General features: G+C 43.5%; 1 protein-coding gene across 2 annotated transcripts in view; it reads left to right on the forward strand.

The window, feature by feature from the left end:
* TECR (trans-2,3-enoyl-CoA reductase) overlaps nt 1-23,819 on the forward strand; it is a 92,942-nt gene that overhangs the window by 31,027 nt on the left and 38,096 nt on the right. For both annotated transcript variants that reach the window (XM_082255793.1, XM_082255792.1), the window contains 3 exons: nt 18,642-18,693; nt 19,718-19,762; nt 21,903-22,006. In XM_082255793.1, the coding sequence (XP_082111919.1) occupies nt 18,642-18,693; nt 19,718-19,762; nt 21,903-22,006 (201 nt within the window). The remainder of the gene's footprint in view (nt 1-18,641; nt 18,694-19,717; nt 19,763-21,902; nt 22,007-23,819) is intronic.

The following is a 23,819-nucleotide window of genomic DNA, read 5'->3' on the forward strand; positions in this document are numbered from 1 at the left end:
CAGCAGGTTGGGATGGGAAGCTTTGGAGGGAATGGAGCATGTCTGGTGCTGCAGGGGTGCAGAAGGTTGGGGGTTTGGTTGAGAAGCTCTGAGGGGGTTGTATGGGTTAAACGGGGCAGAGGGTGTCTTGGGAAGGGGGGGGGGGCAGGTTTAAATATGCTGAGGTGGACTGGTGGTTTGGGTTTAGGTGTGCTGAGTGAGGGAGGGATAATTGCATTAAAGCATGCTATGAGAGAATGGGTTGGGGAGTGGTAAGGTCAGGGATTGGATTAGAGGTTTCCAAAATTGGGCTGTTGTAGGCAGGAATGCTAAAAAGGGAATTTTGAAACAAAAGAATGGATTTTGAAATGCAGTCCATGGACTTTATGGGAATACAACATTAATTTGTTAAAAAATATCAATGTTTATTAATGCACATTTAAAATCATCAAAATCAATTTAAACCCAAAAGATACAGTGGCATATTGCACCAGTGTGTCAATAAGTGCCGGTTCACACAGGCACGACCCGACTTTGCCGGGCGACCTGTGAAGTTGCGGTGCGCAGCTCGCACCGCGACCTCTGAACGGCATGCACGGACTTCATATCATTGAAGTCAATGCAGGTCGCTCCAGGTTGCCCCAAAGTAGCTCAGGACCCTTTTTCTAAGTCGGAGCGACTTGTGTCGCTCCTATTAGAACGGGTCCTGTGCTAATCTATGGCAGGCGACCCGCTGCGACTTGTCAGGCGACCAGGCCGCCTGACAAGTCGCCCCAGTGTGTACCGGCTCTTAGGATGGTAGCCCCTATAAAGTTATACAGTAATATTCACAAAATACAACAATTCTAAACCCTGTAGAACAGGGATTCCCAAACTACGGCCCTCCAGTTGTTCAGGAATTACAATTCCCATCATGCCTAGTCATGTATGTGAATGTCAGAGTTTTACAATGCCTCATGGGATGTGTAGTTCTGCAACAGCTGCAAGGCCGTAGTTTGGGAATCCCTGCTGTAGAATATCGATGATTGGGAATGCCACCATCCCTTTACATGGGGCCCAATTATTCTACAGGATTTATGATGTTTTTTGTAAAGATTACTGTATACCTTAATAGGGAAAGATTACTGTATACCTTAATAGGGGTTAACATCCTTATCGACACATAGGTGCAATATGCCACTGTACTTTTTGACTTTTTATTGATTTTATGATTTTAAATGTGCAGTAATAAAAATTTATATTTTTTATCAAATGAATGTCTACTGCAGTCCAAAAACAAATATTCTTTTTCATAGCAATAGGACGTGGCACGTATGTCTTAAACCAATGGGTACCCATAGTACCTCCCAGTTGTCTCTCGTTGCCTACTCCTTATTGTAAATAGGGAAGCATGGCAGAAAATGTCAGATGGTAAGGACCTAAGTTGGGTACTAGTTGTGAGCAACAACCTCATTTAATATGGACATTGCCTATTTAATAACACAGAACATATGATGTTTAAAATTTACATCCAGATGTTAAATTACAATTCATGTAAAAATTAACCATGATGGTACCAAACCAAAGGATAAAGCCATCCAACAAAGTATAATGGTTTTTGGGGTAGGCCTTGGTGGGTTAGGTTGACTCAAAAAAAAAAAAAAATCATTCATAGTTGTTCTTCAAGGTTTTGAAAGCCCATAATGAACTTTTCATCTGATCCCACATGCTCAAATTTTAATTTGTCAGATTAAAACCATATTTTTTTTATGTATTCTTCATTTATATAACAGTGGAAAAAGGTACAAAATAACTTTTTATGAGGTTTAAAAAAAAATAAAATAAAAGGATTATACACAAAGAACCAATATCTCATTGCCCCCATTGTGATCATTTTTCAAGATGTTGCCATTCTACGAAAGTTTAATATTGCATTCAGTTTCCGATACAAAAATCAATCAATGAATAAAGTGCTGCTTAGTTTTGTGCTGATTCAAGAAATGAAGAGTATAAATTCCACTCTGGCTTTTTTTGTAGCATTGCAGGACCGTTCAGTCAGGTCATCACAATTTACTAATAACTGTGCAATGTGATTGTAAGCCTTCTTGGATAAAATTTAAAGTTGAAAGTTAATCTGCCTATATTTCACCGTTCCTGGTTCCTCCTTTCTATCAACATGTTAATAAAATGTTTAAATAATTTCTATTTTTCTTACACAGCTTATTTTTAGACGGAGGGATGTCATCACAGGGTGTCTGCTTTTCTATATAATGCTGGCATGACTGGTGGCAGGGATGGCAGGCTGCTGTACATGGCTACCTGAGTACATCCTGCCTCAATACTACTCTCAAGAGCCCTCAGCCCCGATGCAAATGGTGGGCTAGCTCTTTGGAGGAATCCTGCAAATATCATTCTGCCTTGATAGGAGGGTGTCAGTCTGGAGGAGTGGATGTTTCCTGGCAAACTGCATTTAGATGCAGGCTGCCATGGGGGACTCCCAAATGTGATGTTGAGCCTCTGCGATTAAATAAACTGAATTAGGCTAGGATGGAAAGAACTAGATCAGTGGTCTCCAAACTGAGGCCGGGGGCTGGATGCTGCCCTTTTGCTTGCATATATCTGGCCCTTGGAGCACTTTTATTCACGGACACCAATGAAGACCAAAATTCCTCCCATTGACCCCAACGATAGGGCACATTTCCTACCAATTACACCAACGGTGGGGCACAGTTCCTCCTAATGACACCAACAATAAGATCTATTGACGCTAATAATGGGGTACAATTCCTCCCAATGAGACCAGTGATGAGGTATTGTTTACTCCCACTGATTCTGGGACAATTTGCACAACTGATGGCCACAGTCCGGCCACCCTAAAGTCTGAAGGACAGTAAATTTTGGCCCTTTGTTTGGAGACCCCTGGAATAGATGATGTGGGACATTTTACAGCCGGGAAAAATATTGACTCTATCTGACTTCCTGCAACTGCTAATGCACGAGGTGAGAAGCTGGCATCCATGGGTGCAATGTGTGACCCGGAAAATGCATCCCCTTCTTCCACATTACAGCTCCGTGCAAGCAAAAGAAATGTGCAGAGCTGCTCCGACAGCCCAAGTTCTGCAGCAAAGATGGAGGCGCTGTCCTGAAGTGTAAGCACAATGCTTCTGTGCATGTGTAGGCTGGGGCAGTGCTAAGGATGGAGTATAGGATCTTCTTGAATAGACACATTATTTCAGCAAACCGCAAATGCCAAGGAGTTTGCTGGAAATTGGAGTTCCCGATGTCAAAGCGTGTCCTCCTCTTCTTTCTCTTTCCCAGCAGTGCAGCACGTAGAGGAGCAAAGTGTGCTGAGGTGTTGAATGGTGAAGGCTAGTGATGTATGTTTAGAATTGACCCAGGGATTACCACGAATGTGGTAACAGTTCAAACTGTCAGGATTACTTAACTTTTAGTAAACAGAATTTGAAGTACATTATGTCACAATTACAATCCTGTAGCTGGCGTCAATTTGCCAGCAACAAGAATGGACAGGGAAATTACTCACCTGCTCCTACAGCATCATTCTCTCAGCAGCCAGATTGACAAAGTATATTCTGCAGGCACTCTGTCAGCATGGTAGCAATGTTAGGTGATTAGTTTCTCTGCTCTCTAGCAAACCTGTCACCAGCCACACGTGTGAAATAAACATTAAAGTAAATCTGTGCTCAGTTCATGCACACTAAATTATTTTAGTTCTTATGAAAAAGCAGTAAAAGAATGGTAAAGTGGACCTCTCTTCCCCTGAAAAAAAAGCGCTGGATCTTCTGAACTCTCTCCTGCAATAACCCCCCCCCCCCCCATAAATGTCAGGTTTTTTTTTTTATCCTGATCCCTGAACATTTCACCACTTACTACTGACCCCCTGAACTCTGCATCACCTGCTACTTACTCCTGAACTCTGCATCCCCCGCTACTTACTCCTGAACTCTGCATCACCCGCTACTTACTCCTGAACTCTGCATCACCCGCTACTTACGCCTGAACTCTGAATCACCCGCTACTTACGCCTGAACTCTGAATCACCCGCTACTTACTCCTGAACTCTGCATCATCCGCTACTTACTCCTGAACTCTGCATCACCCGCTACTTACGCCTGAACTCTGAATCACCCGCTACTTACGCCTGAACTCTGCATCACCCGCTACTTACTCCTGAACTCTGCATCACCCGCTACTTACGCCTGAACTCTGCATCACCCGCTACTTACGCCTGAACTCTGCATCACCCGCTACTTACGCCTGAACTCTGCATCACCCGCTACTTACGCCTGAACTCTGCATCACCCGCTACTTATCCCTGAACTCTGCATGACCTGCTACTTACTCCTGAACTCTGCATCACCCGCTACTTACGCCTGAACTCTGAATCACCCGCTACTTACGCCTGAACTCTGAATCACCCGCTACTTACTCCTGAACTCTGCATCATCCGCTACTTACTCCTGAACTCTGCATCACCCGCTACTTACGCCTGAACTCTGCATCACCCGCTACTTATCCCTGAACTCTGCATGACCTGCTACTTACTCCTGAACTCTGCATCACCCGCTACTTACTCCTGAACTCTGCATCACCCGCTACTTACGCCTGAACTCTGAATCACCCGCTACTTACGCCTGAACTCTGCACCACCCGCAACTTACGCCTGAACTCTGCATCACCCGCTACTTACGCCTGAACTCTGCATCACCCGCTACTTACGCCTGAACTCTGGATCACCCGCTACTTACGCCTGAACTCTGCATCACCCGCTACTTACGCCTGAACTCTGCATCACCCGCTACTTACTCCTGAACTCTGCATCACCCGCTACTTATCCCTGAACTCTGCATGACCTGCTACTTACTCCTGAACTCTGCATCACCCCCTACTTTGCATTACCTGCTACTTACGCCTGAACTCTGCATCACCGTCTACTTACACCTGAACTCTGCATCACCGTCTACTTACACCTGAACTCTGCATCACCATCTACTTACGCCTGAACTCTGCATCACCCGCTACTTACGCCTGAACTTTGCATCAACTGCTACTTTTTCTCCTGAACTCTGCATCACCGGCTACTTACGCCTGAACTCTGCATCACCCGCTACTTACTCCTGAACTCTGCATCACCCGCTACTTATCCCTGAACTCTGCATGACCTGCTACTTACTCCTGAACTCTGCATCACCCCCTACTTTGCATTACCTGCTACTTACGCCTGAACTCTGCATCACCGTCTACTTACACCTGAACTCTGCATCACCATCTACTTACGCCTGAACTCTGCATCACCCGCTACTTACGCCTGAACTTTGCATCAACTGCTACTTTCTCCTGAACTCTGCATCACCGGCTACTTACGCCTGAACTCTGCATCACCCGCTACTTACTCCTGAACTCTGCATCACCCGCTACTTATCCCTGAACTCTGCATGACCTGCTACTTACTCCTGAACTCTGCATCACCCCCTACTTTGCATTACCTGCTACTTACGCCTGAACTCTGCATCACCCGCTACTTACAAACAGATGCAGATGGAATATTTAAGGAAAAATCCAAACCGAACCTCCACCAACACCAAACATGCTGCCTCTTACCCCAAAACCTGGACCCCCTATTACAGAGGCTCAGATGAGCTATAAAGCCACAGGCAACGCCACCAGTAGTATTAAGTGCGGCTGCCGGTGCTCTGATCTCAGCGCTGGTTGAAGTCCTCTTCCTTTGCAATAATACCTTGTTATACAGTGGGTAGGTAACCCTCCTCCTCCTCCCTGAACTGCTCTGTGTCGGTTCATTGGATGTAAGTGTACACACATCCATTTTCATCCGCCTGACCTTAGACTTAACTGACAGGCGGATCTAATCAGACTACCCATGTGAAAGGACTCTTAACAGATCCCGCCATCTATGCTAAACAACACAGATGGACGCATGTCCCACTGCAGCTTATTGTACTCTGACACCTGGGGCTGTCTGCTGTCAAAATACAGAGGCAGTACTTTAATCTGATTGGGTGTATATATTCCCGGATTTTTATTTGCTGTCTGTGTGTCTGTTGCCGGTTTTCTTTCACTTTCTTTCTGTTGAAATCATACTTAACTGGTCAGAAGTAAATTAGATAAACTTTTATTAACAGAGCCCCAGATTGCAGTAAAAACCCAAAAGAGGTTCTAACCCCTGCTAGCTCTATTAAAACCAAAAAAATGTCTTAGTTGCCCTTACACTTTAAGTAATGAAACCTGAATTAAGTTAATAGCCCCTTTTTATAAAGAAGAATTTTAGATATGGATATTTTATACATAGTTACATGTAACTATGTACAGTTAGGTCCATATATATCTTTGGACACATGCAAAATTTTAGTTTTTCTTTCAGGTATTTACATCCTAATCGGAGGAAGGGTTTAGGAATTACAGTTCTTAAGAATAGCCATCCTTCCTTTTCTCTATCGCTCATTGACAGACGCAGCTCCATATTCTTCCTTTTTCAAGGGACCAAAAGTAATTGGACAATTGAATCAAAAGCTGTTTCATGGCCAGGTGTGGGCTACTCTTTCATTCGTTCTTCATCAATTAAGCAGGTAAAAGGTCTGGAGTTGATTCTAAGTGTAGTATTTCCATTTGGAATCTACTGCTGTGAACCTACATCATGCATTCATAGGAGCTGTCCATGCAAGTGAAACAGGCCAATAGGCTTCAAAAACAAGACAAATCCATCAGAGCGATAGCAGCAACATTAAGAGTGGCCAAATCAACAATTTGTTTACATTCTGAGAAAAGAAGAATGCACTGGTGAGCTCAGCAACATAAAAAGGCCTGGATGTCCACGGAAGACAACAGTGGTGGATGATCACATCCTCTCTATGGTAAAGAAAAACTCATTCACAACATCCAGACAAGTGGAGGACACTCTCCAGGAGGTGGGCGTATCATTGTCAGTCTACAATCAAGAGAGCAAATGCAGAGGGTTCACCACAAGGTGCAATCCATTAATAAACCTGAAGAATAGGAAAGCAAGATTAGACTTTGCCAAAAAAATACCTAAAAAGACCAGACCAGTTCTGGAAAAGTATTCTTTGGAGGGATAAAACTATGATTAATCTGTACCACAATGACGGGAGGACAAAAATGTGTGGAGAAGGCTTGGAACAGCTCATGATCCAAAGCGCACAACGTCATCTGTAAAACATGGTGAAGGCAGTGTGGTGGAATGGGCATGCACGGCTTCCAGTGGCACTGGGTCATTGGTGGTGTTTATTGATGATGTGACAGAAGCAGCCGGAAAAATTCTGCAGGGTTTAGAGATATACTGTCAGCCCAGATTCAGCCAAATGCAGCAAAGTTGATTGGACGGCCCTTCACAGTACAGATGAACCGCTAGTGATCCAAAACACACTTTAAAAGCAACCCAGGAGCTTTTGAAGGGAAGAAGTGGAATATTCTGCAGTGGCCAAGTCAATCACCTGATCTCAACCCAATTGAGCATGCATTTGTCTTTGTAAAATAAAATGCTCTGTTTTTGACTGACATATCCTAAAAGAGATAAGGTAACAGATGCAATAAACAATGTGCAATAAGCAAAATCAAACCATAGTGAAAGGCAGAAAGACCCACAAACAAACAACTGAAGACAGCTGCAGTTAAGTCAAAGCATCCGAAAGGAGGAAAGCCAGTCTTTGGTAATGTCCATGGGTTCCAGACTTCAGGCAGTCATTGCCAGTAAAGGATTCTCAACAAAATATTAAAAATGAACATTTTATTTATGATTATATTCATTTGTCCAATTACATTTGAGCCCCTGAAAATAAGGGGACTGTGTATAAAAATGGTTGCAGTTCCTTAAAATTTTTGTGCTTGATATTTACACTGAACAAAATTATAAACGCAACACTTTTTTGTTTTTGCCCCCATTTTTCATGAGCTGAACTCTTAAGACTTTTCCTATGTACACACAAGGCCTATTTCTCTCAAATATTGTTCACAAATCTGGCTAAATCTGTGTTAGTGAGCACTTCTCCTTTGCCGTGATAATCCATCCACCTCACAGGTGTGGCATATCAAGATGCTGAGTGGACAGCATGATTATTGCACAGGTGTGCCTTAGGCAGGCCACAATAAAGGCCACTCTAAACTGTGCAGTTCTACTGTATTGGGGGATCTGAAAAACCAGTCAGTATCTGGTATGACCACCATTTGCCTTATGCAGTGCAACACATCTCCTTCACGTGGAGTTGTTCAGGTTGTTGATTGTGGCGTGTGGAATGTTGGTCCACTCCTCTTCAATGGCTTTGTGAAGTTGCTTGATATTGGCAGGACCTGGAACATGCTGTTGTATACGCCGATCCAGAGCATCCCAAACATGCTCAATGGGTGACCTGTTCGGTGAGTATGCTGGACATAGTTACATAGTTACATAGTTACATAGTAGGCGAGGTTGAATAAAGACAATAGTCCATCCAGTTCAACCTGTGTAGGTGTGTGTGACTGTAATCATCTAACATAGCCCTCAATCTCCTGATCCTTGAGATGTAAGTCTAAGAGTCTTTTGAAAGTCACCATACTACCCGCAGAAACCACCTCTTGTGGTAGACAATTCCACAATCTTGTAGCCCTAACAGTAAAGAACCCCCCACGTTGCCTGAGGTTAAAACGCTTCTCCTCTAATCGCATTGTATGTCCTCGAGTCCTCATGCAATTCCTTCGAATGAACAGCTTTTCTTCTAAGCTGAGATCCCCATTAAGATATTTATAAATTGCTATCATGTCCCCTCTCAGACGTCTTTTCTCCAGGGAAAATAAATCGAGCGATTGCAGCCGCTCTTCATAGGTAAGGTCCTCCAACCCCCTAATCAGTTTAGTTGCCCTTCTCTGGACTTTCTCCAGCTCCAACACATCCCTCCTGAGGACTGGCGACCAGAACTGGACAGAATACTCCAGATGCGGTCGGACCAGAGTTTTATAAAGTGGAAGGATTATAGTCTTATCTCTGGAATACATCCCTTTATGCATGCTAATATTCTGTTGGCTTTGGAAGCTGCCGCTTGGCATTGCATGCTGTTGCCTAATCTATCATCAACTAAGACTCCCAAATCTTTCTCCATTTTTGATTCCCCCAAGGGTTCCCCTCCTAACGTGTATTGTGTTTTTATGTTTTTGGTCCCCAAGTGCAAAACCTTACACTTCTCCACGTTAAACCTCATTTGCCATGTCGTTGCCCACTCCGTAATTTTGTCCAGGTCATTCTGTAGGATATCTGCTTCATGCTGTGCAGTTATTGCCCTGGCCAATTTTGTGTCATCTGCAAAAACTGATAACGAACTACTGATCCCTTCCTCAATGCTGTTTATGAATAAATTGAACAAGGTTGGTCCCAGGACTGAGCCCTGGGGCACCCCGCTTACTACCTCAGACCAGTCTGAGTATGCGCTGTTTATTACTACCCTTTGGACACGGCCTTTTAGCCAATTCCGTATCCAAGAGCAAACCCTGCTGTCGATACCTGCAGACCTTATTTTATAAATTAAGCGCTTGTGGGGAACTGTATCAAACGCCTTAGCGAAATCCAAGTACACCACATCCACTGGTCTCCCCCTATCTAGCTCACAGCTCACTTCCTCGTAGAATGCTAAGAGATTGGTTTGACAAGAACGCCCATTTGTAAACCCGTGCTGGTTACTACTGATGATGTTGTTGTCTTTAGCATACTCTACGATATAGTCCCTTATCATCCCCTCCAAAAGTTTACATATTATTGATGTCAGACTGACAGGCCTATAATTTCCCGGGATATGTCTCTGGCCCTTTTTGAATATCGGAATCACGTTAGCCTTCCTCCAATCCCCTGGTACATCTCCTGTCCTAATACTGTCAGCAAAGATCAGGAACAGTGGTCTAGATATAACCATACTGAGTTCCTTGAGCACTCTCGGATGTACGCCATCCGGGCCTGGTGATTTGTTTGTGTTAAGTTTATCCAGTCTTTCCCTGATTTCCCCCTCTGTTAGCCATAGTGGCAAGTCCTGTGTATTACTACTAACCATACAGTCATGGTCAGTGTACCCTTCCTTTTCCTGCGTAAAGACTGACGAGAAAAAAGAATTCAGCACGGTTGCTTTTTCAGTGTCCTCTGCAAGGACATGCAAGAACTGGGATGTTTTCTGCTCCCAGGAATTGTGTACAGATCCTTGCAACATGGGGCCATGCATTATCATGCTGCAACATGAGGTAATGGTTGTGGATGAATGGCACAACAACAGGCCACGGGATCTCATCACAGTATCTCTGTGCATTCAAAATGCACCTCTGTTCGTTATCCATAACATACGCCTGCCCATACCATAACCCCACCTCCACCATGGCCCACTCGATCCACAACGTTGACATCAGCAAACCGATCACTCACACAACGCCATACACGCTGTCTGCCATTTGCCCTGTACAGTGAAAACCGGGATTCATCCATTACGAGAACCCCTCTCCAAAGTGTCAGACGCCATCAAATGTGAGAATTTGCCCACGCAAGTCGGTTACGATGACGAACTGCAGTCAGGTCGAGACTCTGATGAGGACGACGAGCATGCATATGGGCTTCCCTGAGATGGCTTTTGACAGTTTGTGCAGAAATTCTTTGGTTATGCAAACCGATTGTTGCAGCAGCTGTCCGGGTGGCTGGTCACAGACGATCTTAGAGGTGAAGATGCTGGATGTGAAGGTTCTGGGCTGGTGTGGTTACACGTGGTCTATGGTTGTGAGGATGATTGGATGTACTGCCAAATTCTCTGAAACGCCTTTGGAGATGGCTCATGGCAGAGAAATGAACATTCAATTCACGGGCAAAAGCTCTGGTGGACATTGCTGCAGTCAGCATGCCAATTGTGCGCTCCCTCAAAACCTGCGACATCTGTGGCATTGTGCTGTGTGATAAAACTGCACATTTTAGAGTGGCCTTTTACTTGATTTCCGTCAAGTGTGTACGGGCCTTAAGGCACACCTGTGCAATAATCATGCTGTCTAATCAGCATCTTGATATGCCACACCTGTGAGGTGGATGGATTATCTTTGCAAAGGAGAAGTGCTCACTAACAGAGATTTAGATAGATTTGTGAACAATATTTGAGAGAAATAGGCTTTTTGTGTACACAGAAAAAGACTTAGCTCTTTGAGTTCAGCTCATGCAAAATGGGGGCAAAAACAAAAGTGTTGTGTTTATCATTTTGTTCTGTGTATGTTCAACCCCTTGAATTAAAGCTGAACGTCTGCACTTCAATTCATTTGGATTGTTTTGGTTTTAATTTTATTCTGGTGGCATACAGAGCTAAATATATATGGACCTAACTATATACCATACCTGGACAATGCCCCGGAGGCTGGAAATCGCTGAAGCAGACATCGTTATTTCAGTGATCTCCACTTGCTTCCAGGTTCCATGCTGAATGGCTGGCCTGATCCTTTGTGAACACAGGAGGTTGGACAACGAGAGAATTCTTTGCATGTTCTAAAGGAATGCAAAGCATTTTCTGATTGGATGAGGTTGAGCGTGTGATGTCACCGCCCAGCCTCTCTGCCTTGTCCAATACGAGAACTCTTTGCATTCCTTCAAAAAGTTTGAAGCATTCTCTGAATGGCGCCTGTACTGAGTAACCAAACTCCTGTGTTCAGTAAGCAACAATGCAGCTGCTCGACACAAGATCCGGAAGCAGGTGAAGATCACTGGAGTAGTAGTGTCTAAGTGATTTCCAGCTTCTAGAGGGATCCCACAAATATGGTATATGCATAGTTATATTGGTCCAAGCTGGCCCAATGTAACCATTGGCACTTTTCCACTGCAAGTACCGGCTCGGCTCCACTCGGCACTGCTTGGCCCAACTCCTTTCAGTTTGCTTTTCCACTGCGTGGTACGAGTCGGCACCTTTCAGCACTGTATAGGCTCTACTCGACTCAGTTTGCTTTTCCACTGTTGTAGTACTTAGTACTAAGTGGGTGGGATTACAACGATTCTCTGACCAATCAGTGGCTAGTAGTGACAAACAATCAATGCTGCATGGAAAGGATTGTGGGATATGGTATCGGTACGGCCCGCTGGGAACCCCAACCGAGGTGGTACTGTTTAAGCGAGCCAAACCGTTTGGTTCCATGCAGTGGAAAAGCGCCATATGTATACTAAAGCCATGCCTAGGGTTATTCCTTACAATGTACAGTAAAGAGTACAGTAAAAATTAGGGATGCACCAATCCGACTTTTTTGGATCCGATACCGATATCTGGCGTTGTGAAATCGGCGATACCGGAACCGATCCGGAGCTACACACAAAGCAAGCGGCTGCAGTACAGAGCAAAGCCGCTGCTTTATGTGTACGGCTCCTCCATTCACAGGCGGAGTGCACCTGATATCACTCCGCCTGTGAGCCGGACCTATACAGGAAGTAGCGGCTCCCATCCCATACTACTACTGCACCTAGTAAGGGATGGCTGAGCCGTTACTCAGCAAAAACCGGATCGGCCAGTGGATCGGTCAATGTTACCGATCCTCCGATCCATCAAAAATGGCCATATCGGCGCCGATATCCGATCCAAATAACGGATCGGTGCATCCCTAGTAAAAATGACACATACAGTGCAGTCTGCTAACAGCATTAGCACAGCATTCCCTCCTGTAACATTGTTTTATTACTTGTGGATCATACCAGTACATATATACATTTTACACTTCACAGTTTTACGCAGTGGGACTGTGTTGGGCGGCTATTTCAGTGCAAAACAATGGAAAATACTTTGTCTCCTGTTCACACCTCTGCTTTGCAGTGGTATGCAGGCGTTGTGTGGTGAAAAAGGTATGGCAGGCATCGTGCAGCGGCTAGTTGAACCTAATGAAATGTTACTTTGTGACATTTCAATACATTTTGTTTAAAAAAGAAACCGTGCAATGTGCTGAGATCGGCACATCAGCACTGCAGTGATCCTGCTGGACCACAGTGCATACTAGCCCCTACGTTGTAACGGTTTCAGAAACCACTTTTTTCTTTCTTTTTTTTTAAGCAAATAATAAAAGCTAATAAAAGCTGACCATGGTATGTACCCCCAGCAGTGTTTTATGATTCGTCGCTACCACTGTAACTGCTGCTTTTGCTAGCCTTACAGGAAGTGGATTTACTGACAAGATCTGCAGGTAATAAAATTATTATAGGGGGACTCGTATACACAAAATGTGTTAATGCTAGTGCCATTGTGCGTCTTCTATGTAATCTTTGATTTTGCCCATTGTTTAACTTTAAGCCCTGCTTGACTGTTTTATTATTGCGCCCACTAAACACCCAATGTATATGAGGCCTAACACTGGTGTCCAATCTGACTTTTTTTTTTTCCCCTTGCTGGAAAGGGAGAGAGATCAACAGGCTATCACATTGTCCCGCGTAGTATCTGATTAGTAAATAATCATCATAAAAATAAACAATAAAATGCCCTTCTTGCGAGAATCGCACTGTTCCTAAAAGCCCCCCAAAACACCCCAGTAATGAAGGGAATAATTAAAAATGATTAAAAAACAGAACTCCAGTTGTTAATATTTGGTCTTAGCTCCATGTTTATATGGAGCAGAAGTTGTTGCATGTTGCAGGCTCAGAGCAGCGTGTTTTTAAGAGATAAATTAGAGGATGACAGGTATAGACTGTAGGATATACATTACAGGCATATGTTTCATGGGTATCCTTTTTAGCTTGTTGTACACTGTATGGGGAGTCAGCATGCCAGTTGTTCTAAACAGATTTGGGCTCAACGAGGTTCAGAAATTGTTGGCTAAGCACAGACCACACATAAAATGCAGCTTATATCATTGAGAAATGTAAATGTGCATATTGACATTTCATCTATCTTTATTCACTGCAGTGATTTGTGATGTGAACTCATAGGACTTAAGGCAAAATGCCTTGTATGTGCACTGGAATGGTATTGGGCAAGGAGCAGCCCAGCACATAAGGTGTGAACATATGGTGGAAAGGGTTAGGTCAACTTTACAAAATACTGCCTATTGCTAGTAAGGGGTAAAGGTACTGCCAGGCATTAGATAGGAGTAATTTCCCGCCAGGAAGGCAAACGTTATCTAAGGGAGAGGAGCTGAAAGTAAGAGATCCATCCTAGAAAGATTGTTGAAGGTTTTAAAGACGTATGTCTTACATTCTAAAACTTCAAGTGGTTAAAGTGATTGTAAACCCTTCCATATACCCAGTGAAGTGACTGGCACTATTTGTCTATCTGCAGTCTTCTCTTCTGAATTTATAAAGCTTGTCTGAGAGCTGAAAAAGAGAGGGTGGAGAGCTAAAGTTACACACTGCAGCGCTCTGTGAAGAGAGCTCTGAGAGCTGATTGGAGGGAAGAGACACACACCCCCCTTCATACAGCACACAGGAACAGAGCTGAGGTTGTCAATCAGCTGGAACTCCCTCCCCTGTCACCATTTTTTCTCTTGGTATCAGGAAAACTTGTCAGAAGTGACTCATGCTGATAGAAGAACAAATCAGTGGACAGAAATGACACTTAGTGCTCTTAATTGAGACAAGTACACACTATAGAGGGATCTGCTCTGCTCATATTTCATGTCTGAGGTTTACAACCACTTTAAAGGGTTAGTTCACATTTCACCAAAGACAGCAGAGTTGTGCAGTGTGGGGCTTGTGTTTTTTTTTTTTTTTTTTAATTTTTTTAAAGAGTTAATTTACCTTGACCAAAAACTGCCTATGCAGATAAGGGGCTCCTGTAGATTATAACAAACTGTGCAGCTCTGAATAAAGTTAAATAATGTTTTTGCTATTGGTGTAGGCCATTTACATACCTTCTAAAGCCTGACTGGAATACTCCCAGGATGTTGCTAAGTAAGGCCTAATTTTTACTGTTCACCACCACCATCATAGGAGTGAGCTCTTTCTCTGATTTAAACTCCTCTCACATGTGCTTTCTCTCCTCCAGTGATGGTGAAGGTGAACAGTAATAGCTGAGCCTTGCTTGGCAACGTCCTGGGAGTTTTCAGGTCAGGCTTCATGTGGTACGTAAATGGCCTACACCTATAGCAAGGAGCATTAATATTCCCACTGCCCACATTGCAGAACTCTGCTCTCTTTTAACCACTTGAGGATTTAGAGCGTAAGACAGGGGTGCCCAACTGCTGGCCTGTGGGTCACATATGGCCCACCGAGCCCTCTGATGGTGGCCCACAACCTCCTGCTTTGGGATGGCAGGTCAGCAAACCAAGATTGCAGGTTCCCAACCTGCCATTCCAGAGCTTTAGTGTTCTGAATGGAGCCAGCGCTCGAGGAAGCACGGCTGAGGAGGGAGCAGAGCTGCAAAAGCTGATGCGTCCTGAATAGCGAGGGCTTCTGAAACAGACAGAGTGATACCAATTGCACGCCGCCTGGGACAGCAACAGCCAGCAATACCTGTAGCAAGGGAGATTCCTGAGTGGAAGATTATTAAAAATTGTAGTGTATATACAGTGAGGGGAAAAAAGTATTTGATCCCCTGCTGATTTTGAACTTTTTCCCACTGACAAAGAAATGGATCAGTCTATAATTTTAATGGTAGGTTTGTTTTAACAGTAAGAGACAGAATAACAACAACAAAAAAATATAGAAAAACGCATTTCAAAGAAGATCTAAATTAATTTGCATTTTAATGAGAGAAATAAGTATTTGACCCCTTCTCAAAACATGACTTAGTACATTGTGGCAAAACCCTTAATGGCAATCAGAGGTCAGGCGTTTCGTGCCGGTTCACACTAGGGGGACCTGTGAGGCGACCTGGTCGCCTCACAGGTCGCCTCCCATAGGGAAGCTACGGACCCGTTCTAATAGGAGCGACACAAGTCGCTCCGACCTAGAAAAAGGGTCCGGAGCTTCTTTGGGGCGACCAGGAGGCGACCGCCATAGACTTCAATGTTATGAAGTCCGTGACGGCCGCTCCGAGGTCGCCCCCTAAAGTAGCGTCGCGGTAGTGTGAACCGGCGCTTCTTGCCGTTGGCTAACAGGTTTGCACACATCTCTCCTCTTTGCAGATCCTCTCCAAATCATTAAAGTTTTGAGGCTGATGTTTGGTAACTCAAACCTTTAGCTCCCTCCACATATTTTCTATGGGATTAAGGTCTGGAGACTGGCTAGGCCACTCCAGGACCCTAATGTTCTTGAGCCACTTCTTTGTTGCCTTGGCCGTATATTTTTGGTCATTCTCATACTGGAATACCCATCCACAACCCATTTTCAATGCCCTGGCTGGAAGGAAGGAGGTTCCCACCCAAGATTTGATGATACATGGCCCTGTCCATCGTCCCTTTGATGCGGTGAAGTTGTCCTATCCTCTTAGCAGAAAAACAACCCCAAAGCATATTGTTTCCACCTCCATGTTTGATGTTGGGGATGATTTTCTTGGAGTCATAGGCAGCATTCCTCCTCCTCCAAACACAGCGAGTTGAGTTGATGCCAGAGAGCTCAATTTTGGTCTCTGCTGACCACAACATTTCACCCAGTTCTCCTCTGAATCATTCAGATGTTCATTAGCAAACATCAGATGGGCCTGTTCATGTGCTTTCTTGAGCAGGAGGACCTTGCGGGTGCTATAGGATTTTGATCTTTCATGGCATAATGTGTTCCCAGTTGTTTTCTTGGTACCTATGGTCCCAGTTGCCTTGAGATCATTGACCAGATTCTTCCATGAAGTTCTGGGCAGATTCCGCACTGTTCTCATGATCATTAATATTCCACGAGGTGAGATCTTGCATGGAGCCCCAGACCGAGGGAGATTGACAGTTATTTCTTGTTTCCTCCCTTTGTGAATAATCGCACCAACTGTTGTCACCCTCTCACAAAGTTGCTTGGCGATGGTCTTGTAGCCCATTCCAGCCTTCTGTAGGTCTACAATCTGTCCCTGACATCCTTGAACAGCTCTTTGGTTTTGGCCATGGTGGAGAGATTGGAATCTGATTGCTTCTGTGGACAGGTGTCTTTTATACAGGTAACAAGCTGAGATTAGAAGCTCTCCCATTAGGAGAGTGCTCCTAATCTCAGCTCGTTACCTGTATAGAAGACACCTGGGAGCCAGAAATCTTGCTGATTGATAGGGGATCAAATACTTTTTTCACTCATTTAAAATGAAAATCATTTTATAACTTTTTTGAAAAGCGTTTTTCTGGATATTTTTGTTGTTATTCTGTCTCTCTCACTGTTAAAATAAACCTACTATTAAAATTATAGACTGATCATATCTTTGTCAGTGGGCAAACGTACAAAATCAGCAGGGGATCAAATATTTTTTTTCCTCACTGCATGGGCATATCTCTTCTGCATTGGCTTCTTTTAAAGTGATCCGCAGGTGGACCACAGTGCACCTGCCAGGTACCTGCACTGAGCAATAGACTTCTGTTATTATTTGCAGGTTTGGTGCGCTTTCTAAAAGTGCAAATTTGGTGTGCTTTCTAAAAGTGCAGGTTTGGTGCGCTTTCTGTGTGCACCACCCCTGCAGGATATAATAGAAGTCTATGACAAAGTGCAGCTAACCCACAGGAAAACCACAGGTGCACTGGGCTGCACCCGCGGTCCTGGTAAACCGCAGCACATCAATGTGAACTTTCACACGACCTGTCCGATCAGATCCGCCTTGTTTATTTTTAAGGTGGACCCAATTGGACCCTCCATTCACCTCTATGGAGCGGCAGATGTAAATGGGCTTGTGTCTGTTTACACCCGCCTACTTCCAATCTGATCCGCTAAAATAACAGAAGGGGATCTGTCCCCTTCCGTCTGGGCTGATTGGATTAGAGGGCCCTTAGAAATTAGAGCAGGCTGTGTCCGTGTTCACTCTGCATATGCAGAACACGGACCTGTCATCCACGCGCTCCGCTCATTGTGGCCCCTTACCTGTTACAAAGTCACTTAAATGGCCCTCACTCTTCAAAAGTTTGGGCACCCCTGGCGTAAGAGATACATTCTTAAAGATAAGGCTTACCTATAGGTACTGTAAATATCTCCTAAACATGTACCGTTTAGGAGATATTTACCTTACATGCCGCCAGTGACGTCACTGGCACATGCGCTCTGAAGAAACGGCCGATCGTGCCCATTCCTTCAGAGCCCCGTGCCGTGACTGTCGGCTCCCGCGCGCGTGCGCGGGAGTGACGTTACCGTGGCTCCGGCCAATCAGATGGCCGGATGCCGCGATCCCGGAAGACGGGCCACTGGACATGTCGCCTGTCATAGAGGTGAGTGAGCGGCACGGCGGGGGCTCGTTCTAAGGCAAGTATTGCATAATGAGCTAGTATGCGATGCATACTAGCTCATTATGTCTTTCTCTTGCATGGTGTAAAAAATACAAAAAAAAAACAAACGAGTTTACAACCTCTTTAAAGAATTCAACAATTTTTTAAGGACGTATCTCTTCAGCTCCTCTCCCCTAGACAATAGATGTGTGTGCCATTCTCAGTTGAAAATGACTTCCATCTATTGCCTGTCAGTACCTGTAGCTTCAATAGCTGCTTTCTTGTCCTACACAGTCCCAGTTATTAGGTGCAGAATGATCTTACCTCACTTTAAACTTCGAAAACATATGTGGATTTTACTATATAAATATATTTACTATATAGTACATAATTGACTAATGCTGCTTTTTATTTGCCATGTTTTGCAGGTGGAGCCCAATGCTACTGTTGCAGACATAAAGGGCTTGTTCACCAAATCTCGTAGGTATTTAGGATGGGTACTGCTAATCCTTGCGTATTAAGGCCCCTGCGGTGACCTGTAAAAAAAAAAAAAATAAAGACTGCCCTAATTAAAAGCTGTTAATGGTACCCAAATGATAGCATGGACGCTTCTCCATTACAGCTCACCACCTGTTTGCTTAATCAGATATAAAATAGCAGGATTAACCCTGGAGCCTGGCCTGGCAGCAATACATTGTAAACTGGGCTGTTGTTACATTGCTTGCCAGTGTGGGTCAGATCTTATTAGAGCCTCTTCTGTCACCCTGTATTTTGTATGCATTCAACTTTACTGGAGGGTGAATAAGAGAATGGGAGAGTGCCTTTTGGTAGCAGTGATGCCCAGGGCTCTGTCTTTACATTATGTCTAGAAGTAAGGAATTAGTTCCTCCTTATTCACGAATTATGCCCAGCGGTGTGGTAGCACCTATAATGAAAAAAGCTATCAGCCTGGACCCTGGCTTACCATTTGGTCAGCACCGCACTAGTTCTTCTGTAGGTCTATGAAGGTTCTCATTTACACAGGTCGTGGTATATACAGTATATTAGTTGCTAGTCTTATTCTAAATAGGCTTGGTGATGTCCAAGTAGAATCCTCAGTTTAAGGCTACTTTTACACACGCTTCTGGAGCATTTTGCACCTGTGAAAAAAAGGACGTGACTCAAACTGCACCAAAAATGCAACAGCGGGTGCGTTTTTTGGCGCATATTTTTTGCCAGATTTTCCATTCAGTACAATGGGGATATGCGTCTTTGGTGCTTTTTTTTTTTTTTTTCTTTACAACATCAAACCTGAACCAAAAATGCAGCTTGAAAGACTTTGAAGAATGCAACTGACCCACAACTACCCAGTGTGAAAATTCCAACAGGATTTAATGGTCATTTGTTTTTCTTGCGCTGTTTTTTTTTATAGTTTCTGTATTCCTGATCTCAGGCTTGATATGTAAACTGCATGTGTGAAAAAACTGTGCTAAAAAATGTGTTGTTTTTTTGTTTTTTTTTTTAGATCCTGAGTGGTATCCAGCCAGGCAGTCATTACGTTTGGACCCTAGTAAGTCATTTCTGTGCTTCCAGCAGATACTGTAAATATTGCTAAGGGATAGTTTTAGAGCTGGTTCACACTACCACTACCAGAAAGTCGCCCCGTGACTTGTTTAGAGACTTGTTTAGAGACTTGTTTAGAGACTTGTTTAGAGACTTGTTTAGAGACTTGTTTAGAGACTTGTTTAGAGACTTGTTTAGAGACTTGTTTAGAGACTTGTTTAGAGACTTGTTTAGAGACTTGTTTAGAGACTTGGAAGAGACTTGGAAGAGACTTGGAAGAGACTTGTTTAGAGACTTGTTCACTACTTTGAAGAGACAGGCGACTTTGTCTGTGGGGAATGCCTGGCTAATCTTTCTTCTTCCTGGAAAGTCTGATAACAAGTCGTGTCAATTAAGATAAGGAGGCAACTCCCATTGAAGTATATGGGACAGTCGGATCACAGGTCGCTTCAAAGTAGTACAGGACCCTTTTCTGAAGTCGGAGCAACTTCAGTAGTGCCAATTAAGACGGCACTGATTGATTAACATTGCTTTTGTTATGTCAAGCTACCTGGGGCAACACAAGTCGCCTCACAAGTCGCGCTAGTGTGAATGGGCTCTAATTGTCCGTTAAATAGGAGAGCATTAGGACACTCTTTTATATAGTGCAATTTATAAATAAACATGATGTGTTCACAAAGTATGTTTAATGATGAAGTAATGAATACAGAGTTGCATTAATTTGTGTCTTCTAAATCTGACTACAGTTCAATTTAAAGGATTACAGCCCATTCAGACTGGCGCGACAGGATTTTGTGGGGCGACCTCGGCGCGACTTGCACGGACTTCATATAATTGAAGTCAATGCAAGTCGCCTCCAGGTCGCCCCAAAGTAGTACAGGACCCTTTTTCTAAGTCGGAGCGACTTTTGTCGCTCCTATTCGAATGGGTCCTGTACTATTCAATGGCGAGTGACCGACCGCGACTTGTCAGGCGACCAAGTCGCCTGACAAGTCTCGCTAGTGTGAATGGACCCTTACTCTAATTTTTCCTGGGCAGCTTGGTCTGCATGTAGATGTGCAAAACGCATAAGTAAATACAGTATAAATAAAATACACAAACCAAAAACAAAAAAGCAATATATCTAATATCATCACTGGTTCTATTAAAGTGATTTGTAAAGTTTCATGTTTTTTTTTTTTTTTAAATCGCAAACATGTTATCCTTACCTCCTCTGTGCAGTTGATTTTGCAAAGGGTAGCCTGGATCCTCCTTCTTCTCGGGTCCCTAGTTACTGCTCCCAGCCCCTCCCTATCCCATTGGCCCCGCTGCTGCGTCTAAGCCAATCAGGAGGGAGAGTCCTGGACGACCGAGGCATTCGTGGACATCGCTGGGGCTCAGGTAAGTATAAGGGGGGCTGCTACACACAGAAGACATTTATCTTAATGCAAAGAATGCGTTAAGGTAAAAAACCTTCTGCCTTTACAACCACTTTAACATGGTCTTAAAGCGGAACTTCACCCATAAGAGGATGTTTTTTGCTTTCTTCTCCCTCCCCCCCACCACATTTTAGATTGCATTTTTTAGTGGGGGGGTGATCAGGTACCTGGTTTTGACAGGTACCTGCTCCCACTTCCAGTCAGATCGCCTAGGCTATCCAAACTAAAGTTCTCCTTCCTCCCCCTCCTTCCCTCGCAGCCTTCTGGCACACATCACAGGTGCCAGGAGACTGCGAGACTATTCACAAAGTGCAGCATGGCATGCGCAGTGGACAGCTGACTATGAAGCTGTAAGGAGTCACAGCTGGCTGACCACAATTAACATGCTTTGGGTAAGGTTTCTGAAGACCGGCAAAGAAACCGGCTTGGGTGAGGACAGCGCTGGGTCCTGGCAAAGGTGAGTGTCTGTTTAATAAAAGTCAGAAGCCAGTAACTGTTGACTTTTCATTGTCGCACATCCGACTGAAGAACTGCTTTAAAGGAAAACTTCCATGCTTCTATTGTTTTTGTGGGTTATGAGGGAACAGGTCATACTGCTATTGGGTTGGGTGAATGTTTTTATTTTTTATTTTTTTTCCTTATTCGCAGGTTTATAGAATATATGTTTTAGGAATAGTTTTGGCAGTACCTTTTATGTGTTAAATGTTTTATATAATCTCTATGTGACAGAGGGAAGATCTCTTAAAGATGAGGACATTCTGCAAAACCTGCCAGTGGGAACAACAGCGACTCTGTATTTTAGAGACCTGGGAGCACAGATCAGCTGGGTCACTGTGAGTATATGCACATGCCTTTGTAAATAGTGGACAATACACTTCTTGTATATTGATATGCACACTGTAACTTGGCTCGACATGCTGTAAATCATACAGAGGAGGTCTGTTCTCTTATGCCTAGGCACTGCTGCATACTTGCAGCAAATCTATTAAATACTGTAAACAATTTATGGTGTTAATGATAGCTGCTATCCCACTATTACTAGTTCCCAGTTGTTAATTGCTGTCCTTGTACGGTGACCTTCCCTCTCTCTCAACTTTGCAATCCTATGAAAGATACATGCCACTACATTTTCTTTAAAGGCTAAGTTCATCTTTTTCTTTTCTAAATTCCAGCTCCCCTGTGTACCATTTTACCGTTAATGTACCTCTTTGCTAAAAAAAAAAGCTTTCTTTGATTTTTAGAACAATCCTTACCTTAGCCCCTGGTGTGTTTCAAAGAAAAGTTAATGACTTCCTGTTAATGTAAATTTAAGCTGTAAGACACAGAAACAGTGTTAATTTCGTCGACTAAAACCGACTAAAACGTTTTCGTCGACTAACACAATTCAGATGACTAAAATACGACTAAAACTAAAATGGCATTTTAGTCTTAAGACTAAAATACGACTAAAACTAAAATAGCATTTTAGTCAAAAGACTATAACTAAAACTAAATCGAAATTTGCTGCCAAAAATTAACACTGGTGCATGCTCAAAGCATAAATAATAACATATTAGATTTTTCACTCCAGGACCAGCAGTAGTATATAATGAGTTTGGAAATTGTAGAGAAATGCTTAAATAATGCATTACAAATTACAATTGAACTACACCCATTTGATTATAGATGTCCCCCGGCATCCCTCCAGGCCTGCGTTTTCCTGGTTTGTCAGTGTAGGCTGTCACAGCTACTATGTTTGCATGGCATTCCTCCAGACAGGCCCGGGCCGCAGGTTGGACACCCCTGATGTAGTGCAAGGGGCCTGCGGGAATGGATAGGTAGAAGGGTCCTCCCTCCATTTCCAAAGTTTTGGTAAATGTAAAGGAAGCACGGATTAAGAAGGGAAAAAAGGTGAACTTAGCCTTTAAGACTGCCTACCATTCGGGGAAGAGTTGCAACCTCTCTCTCAGGTATTTATTATTAACTGTTCCCTCATTGGGGAGCTTACACTGTTCTTCCTGTCCACACACGCTCTACCTAAAATTCTACCTTAAACTAGGAACAAAAAAACCCACCTTGTTTGGAGTTATTCTTAAAGTATGAAGGAAAGGAAAAATCTGATACTAAAATCTCATATAAACTTTAAGATGTCAATAGAATTTCAAAAGTTGTTTTAGATATACAGTTGTTGCTAAAATAATACCTGGTTGCTGCTGGCGTGGTTACTGTTTTACTCATAAGCTAATTGTGCAGCGCTGGCTGTCTCCTGGTCCTCCTACCTTTTTTTACAGTGGAATGCTATTTTGGAGAGAGAAAAGCTAACCTATCAGCATAGGGGTTGCATAAAGAAATTCCAAAAAACATTGCTCCTCTTGGCTATCGCATCCCTTCTCTAGATTTGTCTCCCTGAAGTAATCTTTATTTCTAAATCTAGCCGCTTGTGAGAGTTGTTTGTGTCCATGTCAAGCTTATGTCTCAGCATTCTTTTAGTCATCTTCCCGTCCTAAATTTTGTGATGCGTAACTAATCATCCAAGTATCTTTCTACTTATTGTATACTGTGAAATGTAGGCGTATTTTTGATGACTCTGAATATTTCTGATTTATATAAGGAAGGAACAGGTTTTATTGCTATTTTGTACGATTCTTGTTTATTTTTGTGTTCTAT

This window comes from Pelophylax lessonae (assembly GCF_965119305.1).
Source record: "Pelophylax lessonae genome assembly, chromosome: 4".
In the NCBI taxonomy this organism is placed as follows: domain Eukaryota; kingdom Metazoa; phylum Chordata; class Amphibia; order Anura; family Ranidae; genus Pelophylax; species Pelophylax lessonae.